General features: G+C 39.1%; 1 protein-coding gene across 1 annotated transcript; it reads right to left on the bottom strand.

Moving 5' to 3' along the window:
• Positions 1 to 6065: 6065 nt before the first annotated feature.
• On the bottom strand, positions 6066 to 21173 carry LOC124219432 (uncharacterized). The gene is made up of 3 exons (XM_046626962.1): positions 19800 to 21173; positions 10711 to 11102; positions 6066 to 8753 (listed from the first exon to the last, which is right to left on the bottom strand). Exons 1-3 carry the CDS (start codon positions 19936 to 19938, stop codon positions 8595 to 8597), a joined length of 690 nt encoding a protein of 229 aa, XP_046482918.1. The 5' UTR covers positions 19939 to 21173; the 3' UTR covers positions 6066 to 8594.
• Between the last annotated feature and the right edge of the window lie 2094 nt (positions 21174 to 23267).

The following is a 23267-nucleotide window of genomic DNA, read 5'->3' on the forward strand; positions in this document are numbered from 1 at the left end:
GAGCTCGGTGCACAAGGCGTGAGATGTTACAAATACTTTTTTCAATTCATTATTCTCGTCGTATAATGTATCATATAACCGTGATTTATTCGATTCAATTTCTCTTTGTTCTTCAACACAGCTACGTATATATTTTTCGTAAAAATTTCTTTGCCTTAGTGGCGAGTGTAAAGGGGGGACACATTCGGAAAACCGATACAACTATCGTAATATACGGAAATACAACGACGTTCGAAATAATATATGTAGATTAATTACGTGGTCCATACATATGTATGCATTATATGTCACGGACATTTGGCTAGAGGTAACATTTTTCAAGCATTTCTGATTCGACTTTTCAATATACCGTGAATATCAAAATTGGAAGGAGATATTGTGAAATAAATAAAAAAAAAATAAAAATAAAAATTAATCAAATCATTTTTAACTAACGTGCGTAAATAATTACCGAATTATTATATACAATTAATGTTGTACGTTTGTGGCGTACGTGGGAAAAATCATGATTTAATAGTTATTTCGCAATAAAATTGGCACCGTGATTAATTGGAGTATAAGATAGACATCAATTCGCTCAAAACAATAAAATCAGCGAATAAAAAATCAATGAAAAACGTATCTGCTGAAAATTTTTCGTGAACGTAATTTTTTTTCTATTCGTTTTTTTTTTTTTTTCTCAAGTCCACGATTGTATCGCCAATGAATTTTTGGTGTTAAATTGCAGAACGGGTATAAAATAACCATCGCAATAATAATGACAGTAGTAGTAATAATAACAATAAAAAGTATCATCATCAATGTACAAATATGGCAAACTTAGAACATACAGTCTGACATGAGCAAATAATATGCAAAAAAAGAGCATTTTCATACGTATAATAATATGATAATAAACCTTGGACGTAAGGTATATAATCGAGGATATATTAAGTGAGCAGCGAGTCGCATACTCGGCAGCATTGTGTTAGTTGGTTTAGAACAAAACAAAAATTCTTACGAACGTAAAAAAAAAAGTTGAATTAATAATAGAAAAAAATATTCTCGCTATTTATACATACATATACATATATATATATGTGTGTGTGTATAAATATATATATGTGTGTATACACATACAAGTACATATTTATACTGGTATAAAACAATCTCAACGCTCAATAGTAATTGGTCCGGTAAAGACTAGTCGGTTATTATTATTATTATTATTATTATAATTTTTTTTGTCTATTTTAACAAATACACGACGATTAATAATAATCATTACACGGTCCACGGGGACAGAGCCTATTTTTTCCCTCTTTTATACACGTATAATCACAAAAGACAAAAATTATTAATTAAAATAAGAATAATCACTATATCAAATCGACTACAATACGTAATGTATAAGGCAAGTAATAACACGGAGGAGAATAAATGCGAAATGAAGATCGCAAAATTAATTTACGAGACATTGATAATGAGCATTAAGTATCATTTCATAATATTACGTGTATTTGGGATGTCTGTAAAGGTTGTCCCGGCGTCGCGATATTTAAATGGAGATCATTCGAAAGGCGATAATAACATTTAAGGATAACTACGACAATAATAATGATAATAATAATATTAATGATAATGATACTAATCAATATAGGTAAAATAAGGTGAAATGATGAGGAATCGGGATGAGAGAACGAAAATTGAAGCCAGGGAAAAAAAAAAAAAAAACAAAATGAAATAGAAACGTACACGACGTAAAATAGTTGTCTTTAGGGTATAATGTATTAACTGATTATGTGTAGGCGCATATGTGATACAAACTACGCGGAATAAAAATTCACGTACCGATAAAGATACTGACAATGAGAGAGAAACACAGCACGTCGTATGCCTGAACAATGTGTGTGTATATATATATATATATGGATATATATATACATACATATACATATACATATTTACGCAGTAATTAATTTGCGGGTTACAATTATTAATACGATTAATCATAATATAAGCAGGTAGTTATGTATAATAATTAATTGCTGTTATTGTTGTTATTATTATTATATATTTTTTCTCTTAATTTATTATTATTATTAATATTATTATTATTAATATTATTATTAATATTATTATTATGAGATCACAGTGACGCTTTGACGCGCGGGGATCTCGGGCGGGCGGGCTGTTCTATTTTGTTTCATTTTCTGTTTTCTTTTTTTTTTTTTTTTCACTATGCTTATTCATTTATTCATTTCTTTCGCTACTTTTCTATTTTTTTATTTTTACATTATTTCCCTTCGATATATATTTGTATATACATATATATTATATTTGCCTCTATTTTTTATTTTCAATTTTTTTTTTTTCATCTTTTTACTTTTATTAATAATCCTCTCGACTTGTTTTTGCATCGTCATTCACACGTCAGTTCTACCGTTTAGTCAAGTTTTTAATATAATAAGATAAAATGTCAATTGGTAACAATTCAAGGGACAATGACGCGGTCGATTTCAACATCGTGCAAAACGAGAGAGGAACTTTGCTGTAATTGTCGGAAACAAATTTTCTCTACACTTTGAGAAAAGAGAAAAGTAATAATTGACGAGAAAGGGCAATGTACAGAATTTCTAATTTCTTGTTTCACTACATTTAGTCAGTTGAAAATGAACGCGAAATTTTGCTAACAATAAAATGATAAATATTAGCGAGGATCCCGGATGTGTTGATCGATGCTTACTAAGAGAAGTATGCCGCGTTTCAAATGATGTTTCGATAATCGACTCGAGGTGAAAATGGCCGCCGCGATTCGATTGCCGGTCGCCACTTCGCGACTTTGACCGTTATTTTCTATGAACTACAGTTAAATATCAAACTAGTTTTAATTTCAGGTGATTACTTATCGCCGGCACGATTGAAAAACGTTCATTTCACCTTCCATATTGTGACGAGTCAACGAAAATTCCTCGAACATTGCGATCTCTGTTCTGCGCATGCTTGCAGGTGTCGAAATAGCAAGGTCAACTGTCCCCTTCGGTTATTATTTATATGTATACCTAAATGCAAATCACACAAGTCGAGTGAATATTACTATTAGTATTATTATTATCAACAATTCAAAATCCAAACAATATAAATTTTCACAGCCTGCCCCCCACGATCCACAATGTCACAGTTACAGCTTATATCTTTCACATTCCCTCTCCCCTTTCCATAGCAACTCTGGCGGTAGTAAAAAAAAAAATAAAAAATTCAAGTAGTGATAATAATAATAATAAATGACTAAATAAATAAAAACAAACCATCGAGAGATACCGTTTAAATCAGATGCAATGAAGAATACGTCAAAAATTGAATATTCCAAAGCTGCTTTCTCCTCGGGTGAAGTAAAGAAAAAAGATTAAAAAGAAAAAAAGCAAAAGGACAACAACCATCACCCCGTTTCACGCCCCTGCAGAGCTTTCGTACACTAACAATATACAGAGCTCTAATTCGTCACACTCGATATTTCGAAAATGACCGTACGGTTCACTTCCGGTCAAGTTTTTCGATAAATTATACATATTATATGCTTTCGCCTTATTTGTATTTGCAATACATTCCACATATATATTCGGATATATGTATATTTATAAATAATTTTAGTGCTCCTCTACAACCGTCAAAATAAAATGCGGCATTGCATATGTCATGTACATAATTTAAAATATATATGTATATGTAATTCGTTATAATATATCATGTGTATTCTACCGATAGTTATTAATATTATTATTATTTAATTGTTATTAATGTTATCGGCATCAGCTTTATTATTATCATCATTATTAAAATGAATATCATACCATATTACTACTGCTACTACTACCCTACTAATGTTATTTTTACTTTTATGATTATTCATGTTAGTGTTATTATTAACATTATTAACCATATCACGATTACTTCTAGAATTATTATTATTTTTATCCAAATATTAGGTGTATTTTCAATATGGCTGATTAATGTCTAAAATGCTTGTATACGCTTACAAATATTATTTTACCGTTTAATTGTTAAAAAAAAAAAAAGAAAAAAAAACAATGAAAAAGCAACGTTTAAAATCTTATAGTTACCACACTGTCATCGTATTATTTTTGTATAAAGTATTATCGTAATAATTAGTATGTTTATTACTTTTATTTTCATTTCTGGCATAATTATTATGCAGATTATTTTTAAGATCATCGTTATTATTATATTTAGCCTTATTAGTATTACTATTATCATTAGCGTTATGTAAAATTATCAAAAAGCAATTATTCACAGGCAGATGTACTTTTCCTCATTTCGCGGGAATGTCGCTTTACCGAGAACTTCGGAGGTCGTTTCATTGTTTTAGTTACGATTTGTTTTTATTTTGTTTTTTTAAAAATTTTATTGAAATTTGTATCAAAAAATGTGCAAACAATTTGGTTTAAAATTTAGTATGTATCAAAATCCAGACGCGGTGAAAAGCCACCCGATCATAAACTATCTATAACACAAGGAAATCAAGGAGCGAGACAAGTTTATTTGAATTTGGAATCGTGACGTCGATGAAATATATCTTGAATCGCGACTCTTGAGAATGGCAGTGGACATCGCACAATAAATATATACATTGTGTGTAAATGAAAATATGTTTGAAAAATGAACGGTGGACCTCGTTGAATTTTTTTTTTTTTTTTTTTCTCCTCATAACGTTGTTCATAAACTTTTAATTCTTACACATATTTAGCGTTAGTTTCTAAGACGCTAGAATATTTTTTTTCCTTTTCTATTCAAAGAGCATTATAATTCGGTAGATTTTTGACGGATGCATTTATACGTACGCAGAAATGTACATCGAAAAATCGTAATCGTCAACATTCGATGCCGAGGAAACGTTTATTACTGTGCTAAGATGTTTAATTTTCATATTGTATCGTTACTATTATTATACACCTATTATTATTGTTATTATTATTACTGTGATTAGTAAATTACGAAAATGAAGGTTCAATTTAATCGCTGAAAAATTTGTTTTTCAATTGTCCATACTTGGTTTGTCTTTTGCACTTATCCGCGTGAATTTCGAATTTTCTTCAAAAAAACGTAACAGCCAGTTTTACTCAACGCGATCTAAATATGAAATGTACACATACATTCATATAAGTGAATTTTTATTTTTTCATATTCATTTGTGTCTCTTTATTATTACTTTATTGTTAATTTCATTTTTACCGCGACGTAACGCTGATTGTCGCGTGAACACAGTCATTTCAAATTGCTTTCAATTTTTTATTAGTATCTTGTCAATTATTAATCTGTAATTGTTATTTTTTTTTTTCTTTATTTTACTTTGAAAAGCGATTTCAAAATTCAATAAAAAAAAATGTCGTTTCTTGTACATTACAATCAACGTTATTTAGATACCAATGCCTATAAATTCTTCAAAAAACACACGCATACTTAATACAAACATGCGTCTATCGATGCGGGACAATTTAACTTGATTAGTTGTACAATTTGGAAATTGGATATTCCGAATCGGGATATCGTTTTATAATAATCGAAATATTACTTTCTTACAGGATTCGAAATATAAAAAAAGACGTTAGTAGCAGGCTAATCTTTGTAAAAATATGCAAAAGTTTTGAAAGCAATCTGTTGATTGTACAGAACGTTGCACGCTGAGAAAAAAAAATATATAAACAATTGAGAAAAACCAAATACGGTGGAGCAAAGTATTCAAATCCAAGTTGTGATAAACAGTGGAAAAAGTGAACCTGAAGAAAAAAGAAAATCTCAAAATACGTACAAAATGACATAGGTATAATAATATAATATAATTAGACGCCACTCCAAAATTAGGTAGGTATTATACACAGTCTCCCGCTGGAGATGAGCGTCGTCACTAATAGCTAATCTACCGGAGATCATTTGAAAACTGTCCACGGGACTCGCAGCTAGCCAATCAGATGCTGCGATCCTCGGTCTCTACATTACATCAATTATAGGATATCTATTTTATTCGTTTATTACACCTCGACTTATTACTCATTTATTACTTTATACGATTGTTCATGTGTTTTTTTTTGTTGTTTTTTTACGTTTTTTTTTGTTTTTTTTTTTATTTTTTCTCTCATTTAACTTTCCTCATTCCTCCTTGCTCTAAATATGCATAGATGTACTTTTATGCACGCGCACAGACCCACACACACCCACCCACACACACACACACAGCCAAGCGCGCGCAATCTTGATTTTTTTCCTTTCCTTTCCTTTTTCCTTCACCCGTATCAACATTATATCATTAAATTTCGAATTACACGATTTTACCTACACAATGATTTTATATACTTAAATTTCCCACAATTATTCGATAATTTTTTTTTATATACAAATAAGATACCCCGTGGAATATATTTATAATCATACACAGCGTATATATGTACACGTACGTGTCATATGTTTGTTTATATACGCATACCTGCGCATGTATATTCGTACGATGTAAACGGGTAGCGACTACGACGCTTCTACGCTCGCTGCTCTTGATAATCACGGGTAATACGCGCATTTTTTATCATGCACATCGTGTATCATTATTATCATTATTATTACTACGTTATACCGTATCATTATGTCGATATAGCATACAAGAACGTCTATCCGTACATACGTATATGATTACAATTAAGATTACCGTTATAAAGATTATTATTTAATGTCATTATTATTATGAATGTTATTATTTCTATCATTATTATTACTATTAAACACCGAACGCCGATTGGTGTGTTTTCGATCGCCCTTCTGTCAAATATGGTCACAAGATGGAAATTAAGCACATTGATTGAATTGTAATGAATGTTTGTTTTTTTTTTTTTCTCTCTTCGTTCGTTTCGAATTCGCTAATTTATGTCGCGCGAATTTTCGCGCATCGCTTGAACTGCTTTGGATAAAATGCACGTTGTTTGTTATACGTGCATACGAAAATTTGATAACTAACTAGGAAGCGGTTCGAAAAATTATGAAACAGCGACTGCGAGGGCATATGATCGTTACAAGTCTACGTAAATTTTAACTATTTGAAGAAAATTTATGCACATGTGTACGTACGTCTATGTAATTAATTAATTAATTCGTCAATTAATTAATCATTAAATTTTATTTATTCGTAATGAGATCATCGTTTGATTATTCGGTAAAGTCCTCTTTGGATCTTGCCATTGTTTTATTCGATCGGAGACAAGTAAATATACTTGTTGTAACCACTCGCGGTGAAAAATTTAATGAGCAGATTTGAAATTATTATACACGGGCAAGCATTTGTGTGTTTGTATGTTTAAATGCTATTCATTTTCACTGTTTGGTACGCAATACGTTCTACTCTTGTCTCTTTCTCTCTTTCTCTCCCTTCCGTTCACTTTTTCTGTACGTAAAGCGCGAGTAAGAGAGAACAAGAAAAGATGACGGACAAGCGTAAAGAAAACACACAATCGCGTGCATAGATTCGTTGATTAATTGTTTTTACCAATTCATCGCATTATTTCTCACCACCTTGTAAGCACCGCGAAAAACCGAGTCCAAAAGTCGCGAAAGAAGCAAAAATCCATCAATTCGATCGCACACGCGACAAAAAAGTATTCTTAGCAAAAGAAAACTTTTTGAAACGGGTATAAAAATCGGACGACGACTTTTGGCTTCAGTCGTTATTTATTCGGTGAGGCGATGAAAGAAGAAAAAATAAAAGAAAAAAAGATTGCGAAATACGATCGAGTGGAAACAACGTGACGTATATTATATTATCGTATAAAACCGAATGCGAATTATTTCCAGAGAGAGATTTTTTTTTTTGCTCACCGTTAAATATAAATTAAATTATAGGTACTTAATAACGCACCTTTAAAATGTATATAAGAAACGTATAATAATAATCGCGTAATATTCGCGTTCGCTAAGCCTAAAATATACTCATGTATATAAATCGGGATGGTTATACAATTATATCCGTATTATCTCATATCAATAATAACATTATATATCCGATGGTTGCTATAATCCCTAGTTCGTTTGTTATCCAATAATATCGTAATGCAATTCATTTATTCGCTTATATTCAATTATTTATTAAGCTTCAATTATTTAATTCATCAATTTATTTACTCGTTGATTTAATTATTTATTTATTTTTTTTTTTGTCATTTCATTCACCGTCCTTCGGCCCGCGTCCAGCGGCACATCTCGCAATTCGAATTTCGCGATAGCGCACGATTTTCAAATGGCCTTAATTATAGCCGGCTTTATTTCCTCCGTATAAAAACTCGCCAGCGCAAATTATCAGCGGCGAAGAGGAATCATGGTCATGGGCTAGGACTGACCTGGATCCGAGATTTGTGACCAAGCTGCGTGCAGCCTCTCAACACGTCCGGCTCTTCTTCCTTTTCTTATTCTTCTATACCTCCTCCTCCTCTTCCTCCTCTTCCGTCTTCTCATTCTCCAAGAGCGTCCTCTGGCGGTTGATGAAGAAAAAAATTTTAAATTCAGCAAACATTTCGGCGTAAGGAGACGCAGTCTTCTCCGCGAACCGCTGCTCGTGGGTTCTATCGCAAATGGGAGACCAATCGCCATCCCAAATACAACGCGACTGTCGTCCAGAGCGTCTCCCGAAGCGGTGCCGGGATCAAAAGTGACAAAAAACTATCCGGCGACGATTCATCGTTCCCGATAACCGGTAGACTCGATTTCTCGGCACCGGAATCCTGGAAAACAGCAAAGCAAACGAAGAGAGAAGATTATTGAGAGCCGTTTGATTTCACGTTCGGATCGAATATCGACGAGATTTTCGATAATCAAATTTTCAACTCCGCAAACGGTTTTTCTCCAAGTTTGATGAATTTTTTTTTCCTTCTCTTCGTATTTTTTTTTTTTTCTTTTGGTCTGCCATCGATGATCAATTTTCATTTTTACCACCGCATCGCTGTGGTGTATACAACGTGTTACGATGAAAGAATTAAACACGGGCAATTAAATGCGCCGCGATGTCTGGGGGATGAGTTCCCTTTGTGCAGTATTCGGGGGAAGCAGGAGGACTTATATCTTGACCCCATTCTTAGTTTCCGATGTCCATTGCCGTTGTCTTAATCTATATACACGCGAGGGTATGGGTATAATAAATAAAGAAATAAGAAGAATAGAAGGCGGAGAGAGCCCAATCTCCGGCGGTGCTTTTATGGCCAACCATAATATCTGGTCAGGACCCTTCGCCCCGATCGAGAATACCGACTTGGCCTACCACCCCACAACATTCGGCCGGGTCACACCGTCCGAGAAAAGATTATCACGCTTCTACACGTGGAAACGAAGCTTCGCATTAACCGAGAATTATGGGCCGCTTCTATTCCCTCCTCGAATACTATAATACACATCAAAAGGGGGGAGAAAAAGCCGTGAAACTTTCTGTTAATTATTTACAGCGATCCCTCCTAGATATCGCGTCGTAAATACATACAGACGACTTCTGAAATAGCTGAGGAAAATATCGGAAGACTTCCACGCGTGCACGGTGTGGTGAAAATTGTTGTTAAGACAAGTGCGGAAACACCCGAGATCCGTCCAGCGTGCACTTAGCAGTTACACGAGAAACTCCCGAGTGCGGAATAAGAACGCAAGGTGCACAGAAAGCAGCGAGGAAGTTGACTGAGCACAAAGAGGATCTCAAGATAGAAGGACACTTCTGATGAAATTGGTTAGATCCGAGTCTCTCTGGATTAACGGTCTCCGGAATTAAACGAGACTTGAGGCGGCACCCTTTTCTTTTGTGGGAGGGAAGATTGTTAATCGAAAAATCTCTTCTTCTTTTGGCCCTACTGTTGCATAGGTACTCCAGCTGTGAAGTGTTCCCCTCTCTTCAATTAGACGACGACGCACTTAATTCCTCAATTATTGGTTCATAGCCAGATCGAGTTTTATACTCAATCCTCAGATGTACCTTGGAAACTTCATCATCCCCAATTGTCAGACGGATGATGCGGATCGTCGTTAATCTCTCCACCCCACCACCCGTCCTCTCGGCGTTCGTTCGTTCTTTCTTTCTTTTTTTCTTCATCGACTACCGCAAACAAGCGGGAAAAGAGAAAATCCGATTTTATCAAGGGTGAGAAGAGAGACGGGCCTCGCGTCTTGACCGAGCTCGATACATATTTGATCAAACGACCCCGTCGCTGCGGCAGAGACTTTGACAAAGTGTGGGATTCGCGGGTCACCGCAACACCGGAACGGCGGTTGCCACCATGGGATATTTATTGCGCCCCGGGGATCAGAGGGTGATAACTAAATTCGCATTTATGGCCGTAAGTTCACGCCCCGGCAAACCCTCCGCGAGCGATTCTTGTCGTCGGACAAAAACGACGACTCCGCACCTGATCGTGAGTGAGTCGGGGTGAAAGACCGACTGCCGGACTAGGAAGAAGACGCTCGCCGCTGTCCGACATCGAAAGTGCATCTAGCCATTCCGTAAGCACTCGATTGCCGGGTCCTTGCCGTGACGCAATCGAAGAACTAACCATCCCATTGTACAACTTCGAAAGTCGGTATAAGGTGTACGGATCGCACTGTTGCAAAGAAGTGTGACCAGGTCGAAGGGCATAATGTCCAACGCACGCGATTTAAGAGTCCCCACGGCGAGAAAGCGACTTGAAAAACAATCTGCGGGCTTACAGTGTTCTTAGATGCGTGAAAGTCATCGGCGATGTTCCTGAGGTTGGCACCAACGTTTGCCCACTCGTTCTCATCGCTTGGTGCTTGGTAGTAACTGGTGCTCGGTTGTTCCTTCTTCAGTGCCGAGTTTTCGGACACGAGACGTCGTCTCCGTGGGCGAGGTCTTGGGCTGGGTACAGGAGCCGAGGGATTCAGCTCTGGGAATTGAAAGGCAACGTCCCTCGTCGGGCTGCTCGGAGCCGAGGCTGTGACCTGGGGCATTGGGAGTGGCAGTTGTTCGATGGCCGATGAAACTAGGTCCGGCAATGGCAGACGGGAAAGGTCGGAGTCCACCAGGACTACAGGGGGTTCTCGCGGTCCTGGAACTTCGCCGGATCGCCGGTTAACTCGGTCTGAAATCACAAGAAGAGAACGAGGCTCGTTAGAAGTGGTGTTTCCTTCCATTTTTTTTTTCGCAACAGAAGTAGTTTTCGAAAGAAAGTTGCGGTCATGTTCAGGGATCCGAATCCATCTACTTGTATATCTGTCTCATTGTGTATAAGGGCCAACCGATTCTGGGCTCGAGGATTCCATAACGTCACGATGGACGGTGGGTCAGTTTCGGATGAGGATGGGTACATATTTGGTGTTTGCATGCCCTGCACAAGCGTTACGGTATATGCTCAACGAGTAGGTATATATGCATGTATACAGAGCGTAAGTATGATACATGGTAGTGGGTTTTGGATGAGGTTCTTTGTTTGTAAAGCACATTGAGAATGAGGTAGAGGATAAGGACGAGGACGAAGATGAGGTCGGCTTTGGCCCACACAATCAGTGAGTTTGTAGACAGCGAGTCTCGCCTGGCTACCGCTTTATCTAAAGTTCCAGAGTAAACTGAGAGGACGGATTCGAGCGCTACCCGCTGCCGTCTCGTCGTCAAACTTGCACGATAGCGTGCGCGGGCAGGCAAGGTATATGTACACAGCGAAGAGAAGAGAAGAAAGGATAGGAGAGGAGAGGAGAGGAAAGGAAAGAAAAAGTAGAAGATAAGTTTATCGCGCTAGCTGGCGAGCTCGGCGCTTGTCCTTAACATCCACCACACCACCAATTTTCCACGCATCTGACGCAATGATCGGTGTAAGACGTTTTTTCCTTCACATAATTATTGTTTCAATATTTTCACCCCCATTTTCAATTCGATCTTTCCCGTTACTTCCACGATCTTTGTATATTACTGTTCGCGCGAGAATCCTGCAAGATTTCATGTAACGCACATTGCACGATAGATACTGCCTGGTGTATACGTCGGAGTCCAAATCCATCCTTGACATTTAAGATCATAGAAAATACACCACCGCATGCATCGACGACGTCTCTCTTTCACTTGTGCAACTCCAGCTCTGCAACGACTTCTGCGATACAGCCACCACGACACCGTCATACTACTTATAATATATACCTACTACTATTACTACACAGGCTTCAACTGCCGCTTTTGCTGCTGCCTGTTGTGTTCACAGTTGCGTCGATTTGTAAATAGAAGGTTTATGCCTCTCGGAGATATGTGTAAACACACCCACACCCGCTCATACGCTAAGTACGACACGTTACACACAAATCGATTCATCGTATAACTCGGCGGCGATTACGCACACCCCATAAATCGCGTACACGGGAATACACGGTTCTTTGTCCTGGGCTCGGTGACACTGCACGTTCCATCATGTATAATACATACCTACGATCATCGAAACACGCATACCTACAACAGGTTGATGCTGTGATTTTTCGATTAGTCGTGGATAATGGTTTCGTCTTACCTCTTTTTGGATCATCGCAATTCGTTTCTTTAAAGCGTTTTTTCTCCCGCATTAAGGGTACGCAGTACGCCTACCTTTACCGACTGAGCGAACTTACTCTTTTTCTTCGTATATTAAATAAACAAGTAAACGGAAGGAGAATTCGCAAAAGTTACTCGCGTCCCGAAAATCGTCAGATAAATGTGTGGTTTTTTTCGCACGTGTTACTATTCTCACACTTCCCTCATTTCAGGGATCAAAAAATGCGTGGTTGAGATACTTCGGGCAATTCCGAAAAGAATTATGAGTAAAATGAGCCATCGTGAGACTGTTTTCGTGCAATATCGAGGTACGCTAGACGAAAGATCGATGCACCGTCGAAATTCGAACCCTTTCCGTTAATTTGTTTGTTTAACGTAAGAAGAAAAAGGGATGAGTTTCCTCTGTCGGTAATGGTAGGAGTGCTGCGTTACCCTTAATCCGCGTACAAGAGCCAGAGAGCTTTCGCCGCAACGTGACGCGAACGAACCCAATGCATGAACCCTAAGGACCGAGGGAGTGGGTGAGCGAGTTGCGTTGGTGGAAGTACAACGTCAGCGGCACCATGACTGCGGCAATAAAAGGCAAGCGAAACAAAAGTCGAGCAAAAAGTGCACCAGCACGCACGTGGCAGGCACCCGCATGTGCACTTTGGCTTCGTGTGTCTTACAAGCCGCACGTACAAGCTTATGATACTACCTATACTGTATACACAACGCGTACATATATATATATATATATACATATTGTACACATACGTGTAATATCTGTAACCCTAACGTAAGTGAAAAAGAGGCTAAAACGGTGATTGAAAAAGAAAGAAGAAACAGAGATAAATAACAAGAAGCGTGCTTGTGTGCGCACCAGCAGACCCTTTCCTTTGTGCACGACCTGCGCACACACAATCGCGTATAATTATACTCTTTCAACGAAAATCGTGGCAAACGATTGTCTGTGTTTCTGTTCTCCCATTGCGAGAGTTGGCAGCACTAGCTCTCGCAGCGAGGCAAAAAGTACGTCAAACTGTCCGTCGCGCACACGCACGTTACAGAGTTGTAAATGTTGTGATAACTTCAAAGAGAGACAGATAGAGGGGGGTAATCCAACTTCGGATTTTATATCCCGTGTGCTCTACCAACTACGCGACATATCTCATTCACCTATACTTGTGTGCGGAGGTTAGCCATGTAAATACAGCAGTAATGAGCTAACTGTGATCACAGGCAGAGAAGAAGGAGAAGGAGAAGGAAAATGAGGAAGAGGAGGAGGAGGGGGAGGAGGAGGAGGAGAACTGGACTGGAGAGCGTGCAGGCAAGTGACTGCATCGAGATCGGTTGATGCAGAGAGGCAGGCAGCCTAGCGTTGGATCGGGGGAAGTAGGGAGAAAAGCACAAAGAACTGCAGTAGCCAACTTCAAGGCCGTTAAGAAGTCGCGTATAATATACACTTTCGCCGTTAACTGTGTGCATGCGCAGCGCGCAACATTCTACATTTTTTATTTTTGAGCGGCGCACCTGCGGCATACAGCATCCCTAAATTTTTCAATATCAACGTCTCTTGGTCAATTGTCGAATACTTTTTTTTTAATAACAGGTTCTTGCTTATTTGCTCCATGGCAGAAGCTAAAGGGACAATCAATATATTAGACGTGGCAGACGAAACTGTAACTTGGTTTATATTATTTTATTTTTTTTTGTAAATTTTATTGTTACAAATAATGTAATCGAAAATTTTCGTTTCACAACGACAACGTTGAAAATTATCACGGTTGACGAGAAACGAACGAACTACGCAGTCGATTTTTCCAATGCAGGTACAAAGAACGTTCAACCTCAAGGAGATACGAATCATTCCCGCAATCGAAACCGATTGTGTACCTACATACTCACTCGGATATGTATATACATATACTTATACCAATAACACTTAACGCGGGTAGACACTGCAGTACTTAGCGAGCGAGTGACTGATGCGATTAAAAAAAACTGCAAGTGTCCTCAGCCAAAAGTTGGAACAGAAAAAGAAAGAAAAAGAAAACGAAAATAACTCTTCTTTTTTCTTTTGCTGCAGTTATTTATCGGTTGAATTCTTGTGTGAGGAAAAATGGTACTTGTATACAGCAGTTTTTAATTCTCCTCTTCAATTATATAAGACACGGTGTATTATTCTTCCGTATCGAATCGCCGTGCAAAATATAATTCAGTCAAGCTAATAATAAACCCCCGAACAGAATTGAATTATTCATTCGTGTTTCTACCTCTTCTGTTTCTTTCCTTTTTTTTTCTTTTTCATACAAAGAACGTATATATGTATATAGATACTTACGAGGTATAAAATATGTAAACGAATGAAAAATGAAAATCAAAATAAAACAACTCTAGCCTCTCCAACACCAATACATGAATCTTTCCACGTTGATGTGCGCACAAATAAAAATCCCACTATCTGTAATTCACAGGAATGATTATTCATCATTTGCGTGGGTTTAGAATTGAATAATGTAGGTCAGGGAACCGTCAGTGGATATCCCCCGAAAATTTGATCACTCTAATGACACACAGAGCTGGCAAATAAGCCAAACATTTCCTGACTACATTTGACTTAATACTCGACGCGATTTATTTGTCAAGAATTATACAGATTGGCGAACTCGCACGCTGTAGATAAGACTGATTGTTAACTGACAATTCGTTATGCTATGGATATTTGTAAATAAGATCGTGTTTTATACACATATTTTATACACCAACCTGTTATCTCTATACACACACAAATATATATATGTATCTATATATATCAAACGCTACGGTCTATTTTATTTATATAGATAAAAGATAAGAAGCCAATGTTGAGTCACACTCGGTGTGGTTACATCACAATTTTTTAATTCCCTTTTCTTTTCTTCTGTTTCTTATCTCATATTTTTCGTATATATTTTATCAGATCAAATTATGCTGGAGAAATTATTCAATTAATGAATCAACGTGAAGCGAATGAAACATATTGCGAGTTATCTCTTCTCCTTCTTCTTCTCATTCTTCAGGTCAAATAAAAGTGAATGAAATCAAATTACTAATCACGCGAATATGTCACTGCGCACAAGATAGTCAAAAAACAAACAAAACAAAGGACAAAAAAAAAAAAAAATGTGTATAAAAAAAAAAGATAGCAAGTGATAATAATAAATATAATGGTATAAACACCGCATTAATTGACGCATCGGATTACGTAGCGAGTTGTATGGCTGGCGTAGTGGGTCATCGTACAGCAGCAGCAACAGCAGCAGCAGCAATCACACAGACACACACACACACATTTACGAACGTATGGTTACGTAGGTGTGTAATAATCAATCGTTGCACGAGGCGAGGGTTTAATTTTTTCATTTAGTCACTGAAACTTCCGCTTATGCATGTACGTAAACATAGCAGCAGAGCAGTTTGTCGCACACACGCACACACAAGAGAGTTTGCACTTGGGCAAATAATAGACACTGCTGCTGCAGAGGTTTTGTTGCAATTTTTATTGTTTTCATTCTTCTTCAATTTTTCATTTTTTTTTCTTAATTTTATTTTCTTAAAAACTTTCATTATTCCTCTTCCCGCAACAGCATTTATTCCCTCCCTCTCAAGTTTCTCTCCTCTTTTCGTCGCTCTCGCCGCGCACGATTTGTGTTGTACATACTGCAATATTACGCGTGTAACACCGATACGCGAATCCTACGCAAAACTTGCCATCGGTGTGTCGCGCACAGCTGTTTCTATTAATATATCAAACCGCTATACCTACGCACACTGAATCTGATGCAACAGTTCGAGCAAAGTTAGCGTTCGCTTTTCTCGCCTCGCTGCTGGTATAAAACCGCGGTACAATAATCGTTGTGTGGAAAATCCCGCCTGATTAAGAATCGATAGTCTCGAATCGCGATTACGCTCGATATTGCAAACGATGTCCGGAAGAAAGGTAGTGACAAAAAAAAAAAAAATCAAAAAATTCGAGATAGAATTGAACATTACCTTATTCATCGCACCTCGAGCAGGCGTCGATTTTTCAATTTTGTCTTTAAGACTATAAGAAGAATCGAATTTGCGCCGTCGTTTCTTCCCGTCGTGGTCGTTGAATTTACATAAATTATCATATTGAAAATATCGGTACAGAAAGCGGGAGGAGGAGCAGCGTCGAGGCGAGTTCGAGAATGAATCACGATTTTTAAATGGTAAATACGACGTTTCCGACAGTCTTTAAAAATTCATATCACAAAAAAGGCCGTCGCTACGAGGCTCGTCAACTATACCGTCAAATTCCGCCTCTCCAGAATTTTTATCCGCCCCATACGAACCGATCTACAAATTACATCACGTGGAGGGCTCGAATCTTGGTCGACACAAAGAGCGAGTTTGAATTTCGCGCCATCGTTCGCGGGTCAGCGACCTTCGAAGGTCGAGCTTCGCGTCGTCTCGAGCTGGGCCACGCTGCTGCACTGTTCCACCGAATCCTCTCCGCCCCTCCTCTCTTTCTCTCATGAAGTGAATAACGACGTATCCACTGGTTCCTATTCTCTTTCCTCCGCGTCAGCAGTCAAGAGTCGCACCGCTAGATCACGCCATTTGCATCATCCGAACTTGGAATGGCGTGAACTTAGCTGATTGTTAGCGACCAAAACGGCTACGTGCACATGGTCAATACCGCAGCGCGCGGTCACCAACTTGTTCGAAAGAACCTTTCCTCGGGAGAGAAAAAGATAAAGAGAGATAAAGAGAGAGAGAGAGAGAGAGAGAGAGAGAAAGACGGAGAGGGTCATGGTCGGACAACGTCTGCCGCGCTGGTTCCTCACGCCCACACTACCGGCGAAGGCAACGAGCTTCCATGCCCTTAGTTGTCGGCGATCATTTCATTGCACAACGTTTGTTAACGTGCCGATTGCTGATCGGCGAAATCTGCTGGGTTCCTCGACCGCGAATCGTGTTGCGATGACGACGAGGAGACCCAAAACCGTTCATTTCTGTGACACTCGAGTTCACGTTATATAGACCGGCGAAGAGAAGCTGGACGGTGACGAGTACCTACAAGTTCGGTTCGTTAATCGTCATCCGATCACCCGTGATGGACAATGGATTCATTACGAACCGGACCAATCGTGGAAGCGATGAAACGGATGATGTGACATCAACTTTTCGCAGCAAAACTACTCGCGCGTTGTAACCAGGTTTCAACTTCTTAAGTTTGGACAAGTTGCGTAGAGTGGAGCATTTAACTGTTGGCGTGTAAATTTTACAAAGTGAAGAGTCTGCCGTATGAATTCATAGGAAGTTTCGATTCAAACTTTCTTACTGAAATTTCCTACCTTTCGGAACATTATGATGAGAGCGAATTTTATCACGAGTTTCAGATACTATGGATCGATTGAAATCAGGCCAAACACTTCACGAGATTCACGAGATTGAAGTTAGTAACGTTATTGTAACGAAACATTGGGGGGAAAAATCTCTAATTTTTTTATTTTTACAATGACTTTGAAGGAACGAAGATTTCAAAATATGAGTATGTTTTGTTTTATTACGATTTACAGAATTTTAAAAAATTCCAAAATCGCGAAATAACGGTTTTTCCTCAGCATAAGTCGGTCCGATAACGTCACCAACTTCAACATGGTCGATATTCGTGATGTTGAAGGTAGTAACGTTACTGTAATGATGTGTAATTCGGAAATATCGTTACTTCGCACCTTTAGGATTGTCTGAATCTTAGTAAAGCATAATAAACGAAACTTACTCAAAACTTGAAAAGCCAACTTCTCGAAAATCATTTTAAAATTGCACAATAATGAACGCTTCTCTCATGTTACGTTACATTGACGTTACTAACTTCGACCTCGTTGAGTTTCTTCTGAGTGTATTTGGAATAAAAAAAATTCCGGGAAAAATCATACGAGGGATAATTCTGCGATGCGATCGCGATCATTCGCTTAAAAATCGTAAACGTATCAACTACAAATCCTGTTTTATAAAGAAGCTATGAACTATACAACAAAATTTTTATAGTCCCGAAATTGAATGGACTTCATACGACGATGAAACTTGGTTAGAATATCAATCAAGATTTCGCGTCAGTTTGAAAGCACCTCGTTTACGCTATTCAACTAGACTTAATGTTTGAGGAAAATCACAATATCGCAAGCTCTTGACTGTTAGAATATGTCGCACATTCTACCATACTCACGAGCACTTCGTGATTAAAACTTTTCATCAAAGCAGCAGCGACAAAACTTGATAACAAAGTTAGCGATAAATCGGCTACACGATATGATCAAACTCATCCTCGACTTGAGACAGTGAAAGCGATACTTGAAACTGATGTAAGAATCAAGTATTCAAATTCCACAACATTGCTTACTACAACTAAAAAAACATAAAATTAGCGTATTCATTTTCTTCGATAAGACTGCAAGATCCGATTCCGTCGGCTAAACATTTCGGCTATTTCACAATTGCAGGGATGTCTGAAACGCAGTAAATCGTAATAAGGCGCAAAACTTATTCGTATTTTAAAGACTTACCTACTTCAAAGTCACTATAAATTTTCGAAATAGTAATCCCCCCCCCAATGTTTCGTTACGCCAATCTTAGTAACTCCAGCCTCGTCATGTTTCCGCTTAGGAATATCACGCGCCTAATTTGGCGGTATAACGTGATGACGTCCGCGTTACGTCACAAGAAACTACAAGCATGTTACAAAGAGTCGCGAGAGTGGAATGCGGGTCAACGAAATGAAACAACGACCCCGATACGCGTATATACGTGGCTCGGAATGAATGTAGGTAGGATTATAGGTACTTTGAACCGGGCCCGTGTTTGAAATTTTTTACAGGTGATTCACGGCCCCCACGTGGTCGAGGAGAGCGTCGTCTCTCCTCTCGATCCTTTTCTCCCCATCCGGCTAACCCGGCAGCTTGAGGATCTTGTTTGCCGTTTGTCAACCTGATGCAACCGACGATGATCGCGATCAGCAACGGTACACGTCATCGATAACCGTTAACTACGTGCCGGAGACTTGGAACGGCTCTTATTTCCACGTAATTCGTAATTCGAAATTCGCGATTTGTTTTTGTTTTGGAACACCGTTTACCGTTGACAGTTCAACCGCAATATTCAACCGACGAAAGAGAAGGCGGGCCGGTGTTTACTTCCAAAATTCGATGTTTTTATTCGTTGTTTTCGCGGAAACGGGGACGAAACAGTACATGGATTATATGTATATAAATAAACTCACGGTTCTGTCCTGGATTCTGGTAGCTCCTCGCCCGTATAACCTGTTGCAGGATGCCGTAAACATCCAGCAGGAGACCTTGAAGGCGTCGCTCTTGAGCTTCAGCCTCATCTTCACTCGGCAACGCGAACGGTACCGCCATGACCGTGTTTTATTCTTGCTCACTTGGAATACGATGTCAATGAAAACTGCGATCTATACGGTATACGGATTTCGATGTTGTTTATATTGTCCGTCGAAACCCCGTGATTTTTATTATTATCTCTTGTTTTTCTTTTAAATAACTCTTTCTTATGTTCTGAAATAGCGTTCTTTGAATTTCACTTGTCAAACGACGCGGGTTATCTATGTAATCTTTCGATATCACTTCGCTTCGGAAAAATCACTGTTCCGAATACCGACGTTTAGATGTCGCGTAAGGTGGGTCTTCGAACGGTCCTCTGTCCATAGGTGCTGTTTCCTCGGCGTATTTCGTCACTCGAGATTATTTCTCTCTTGACGGATTTTTCAACTTCCGGAAACGACTGCTGGTGGTTTATTTTCACTTGACTTCGGGCTGGCTTCGAATCGTCGATCACTTTTTCTTCCTCAGATCGGGAGTCGCGAGTTCGATCAAGCTGTCAAGACGCTGTTCGATTTGTTTCTCGATGTCGACGGCGGTACGGATTCTTCGGCTTTTCTTTCAACACGTTTTCCCATCGAATTTTCGTAAAATCTTGAAGAATCAGCGACGGTCCGACAGACAACGGTGCAACGAACTTGCGATGTCAGAAAAAGAGATAGCGAGAGAAACAGTTAAAGATCAAGCGCCAAAAGGAAAGAGTAGTAACAATCGGACTTTCCTCGTTCTGCGGTTAATCGATGCTCCTTCTCCTGCTGCGCTTCTCGTTATCGTCGAAAACAGCAATGGCCGATTGAAAATAAGAATCGAAACTTTTCACAGTGTTATCGTCGTTGTTGTAACACGGGAGTTGACGTAACGGCGAAATAATTGTCCTTTCGAATCTCAGTGTACAAATGTCAACCCTCGTAGTGTCTCGGAAAACTGTTCCGCAGCGAAGTAAAAAAGAAAATAAATAAAAATAAAAACAACAACAACAACAAAACGAAACAGAGTCAAAAACGTTAAGCCGAAAAATTTCGTTTTTTCTGCGGATGAACAATCGGTCGACGAAACCGGAACGGTACTGCATAAAACTTGGGATATCCCCGTGTGATTTTACTTCTTCTTCGTCGATATCAATTTTATACGTGTGATCGTTGACGCCGATGATGATGATGATGATGATGAATAAGGCACGCGGGGTTATAGTTCGGATCTCGACTGAGCTTCGGGCAAAAGAAAAACACGACTTCTCTCCTCGAGGTCTGGTGTGGTAGTGCTTGAGTCGCGCGGGTCGCGGCTCACGCTGCTCGCCACACGAGCCTGTCGTGCCGTCGCCGATGGTGGGGGGTGGGGATGTCGGGGAGAGATGGAGGGAGGGGATCGCGAGTGGTGGGGGAGCTGCGCGCGCATCTCGTGCACAAGCTCAGCACTCAACGCGAGCCGTAGAGCCAGGGTGAAATGCATCCCTACGGTTCTGCGACGAACGCACGCTGCTCTCTCGCTCGCTCGCAGGTGCGAAATGGGGATGCACGTGTGACGGGAGGCCTCTCTCTCGCACCCCCTCCTCGTTTCAAGCTCGCTCATCCCCTCCATCGCGCTCCTTACTTAACCCCTCCACACACAGGTCTATCGCTCTATCTTTTCTCCCGTTTATACATATCGCATACTTCGACGTTTTCATGTCGAGCCTGTGCGCTCCCTCCTCCCCCACTGTGTCGCTCCTTCGTCGGTACGTGAAAAATCCCGCGAAACACTATATGCGCACGCGGGGATTTCTCAATACGCACGGACGATTCAATTTAGGTTAATTTCGTTTTTTTGTTTGATCTTGAGGCTTGATGGTTTCGGTGAGTTTTTTTTTGTTTCTTTGCGATTTGTGCAGGAAGGAATCTGTCTGCAGTTATTCCAAGGAAAACAAAAGTGAAATCGATCGCGACTAATAAAATTTATATTTATTTCAGAGCTTCGGTACGTGAAATTATGCTGCACAATATTATACTGCAATAATCATCATACGCACAGCGAATCTATGTAGGCTATTATACTTCACACGTGTGAATTATTGTGAAAAAGTAATTTTGCAGCATGAGGTTTACGTAAAGTAATTTCATGAATTTTATAGGCATTCATGTCTATAACTTGCAGAAAGTTATATTCGTATCTCGACATACGTAACTAATTACACAAATTTCAGCCGGATGAAATTTTTAGCCCAGTACCGTTTGCATATAATTGGTAGAACTGCACATATACATGTTTACTGACCTACGTTAATCTTGCGATTTATTACGTAATGATTTTTTTAATTGAGCTCTGGTCACCGTTTTTCACTCTTTCAGATTTTTAATGTTTTATAAATAATCTTCATTACGATTAAAATAACATGAAATTGCGCAATCATAAGAAAATATGGCCAACTTGTGGAAACTGGATGTTTAACGGAAGTTTTACGTGTTTAAGAATTGGACGCTAATCAGAAACCACAGGATCGCGTATAAGTGGATAAATGTTTATTTAATTTTTTTGCCACCGTATCGCGACATTACCGCAAATCATTTTTATTTCCACGAGAGCGGTGCGTCACGCAGTTCTAGCGGATTTCCCGAGCTAAGTTCCCAGATCTTAAGCTTCCGTCCGACGTGAAATGAGAAGCATCCTTGCTGCCGTTTTGTCTGTCACGAAACAGCTTTTGATAACTACTCGCAATCACCGGAAACGATCCTGCAGCGCAGCCTAGACAGAATTGCAATTGCGCACTGTCAGCGGCCATATTAACTTTGGCCTTTATCATACCTTTCAATTTTGTGCAAATTCAAACGAGACCTAGCACTTTCGTCTCGGGATTATGCGATTCAGATTATTGCCTATAACTTAGACCGTAATCGAATCTGATTAAGGCGAGGGTCGAATCGGTAGCGACAGTGATATAGAGACTCCTCCACCTTTGATTCGCCATTTGATCTGCAATCCCGCGAAAAAGATTACACGGTGCAACGTAACACGATATACAGTGGTCGAACCGCATCCGATTGGTGCGAGCAAAGTGACCGACGCGTATTTAGCAACGAATATTCAAGCAGAGGGGGGGAAATAGAATTCCAGGGAATTTATTGCGCTTGGGGTTGCTCATCCGGTCGCTTTTGCACAGAGAGATAAAACTCCGTAGAAAGAAAAGAGAACCAAAACAATTGGCGCCTCTCCGTGGTTTCATTGGTTCTTTGAATCTAGTCAATGCATATTTTCACAGTATTAAATCAACGTAATTTAAAACATGATATTGCAAGGTACGACATTAGAGAGCTAAGGGCAATGGAATCAATCGAAAATATGCGTTACTGTAATTTACGTCTATTCAACGACAACTG

This window comes from Neodiprion pinetum, chromosome 5 (genome assembly GCF_021155775.2).
Source record: "Neodiprion pinetum isolate iyNeoPine1 chromosome 5, iyNeoPine1.2, whole genome shotgun sequence".
In the NCBI taxonomy this organism is placed as follows: domain Eukaryota; kingdom Metazoa; phylum Arthropoda; class Insecta; order Hymenoptera; family Diprionidae; genus Neodiprion; species Neodiprion pinetum.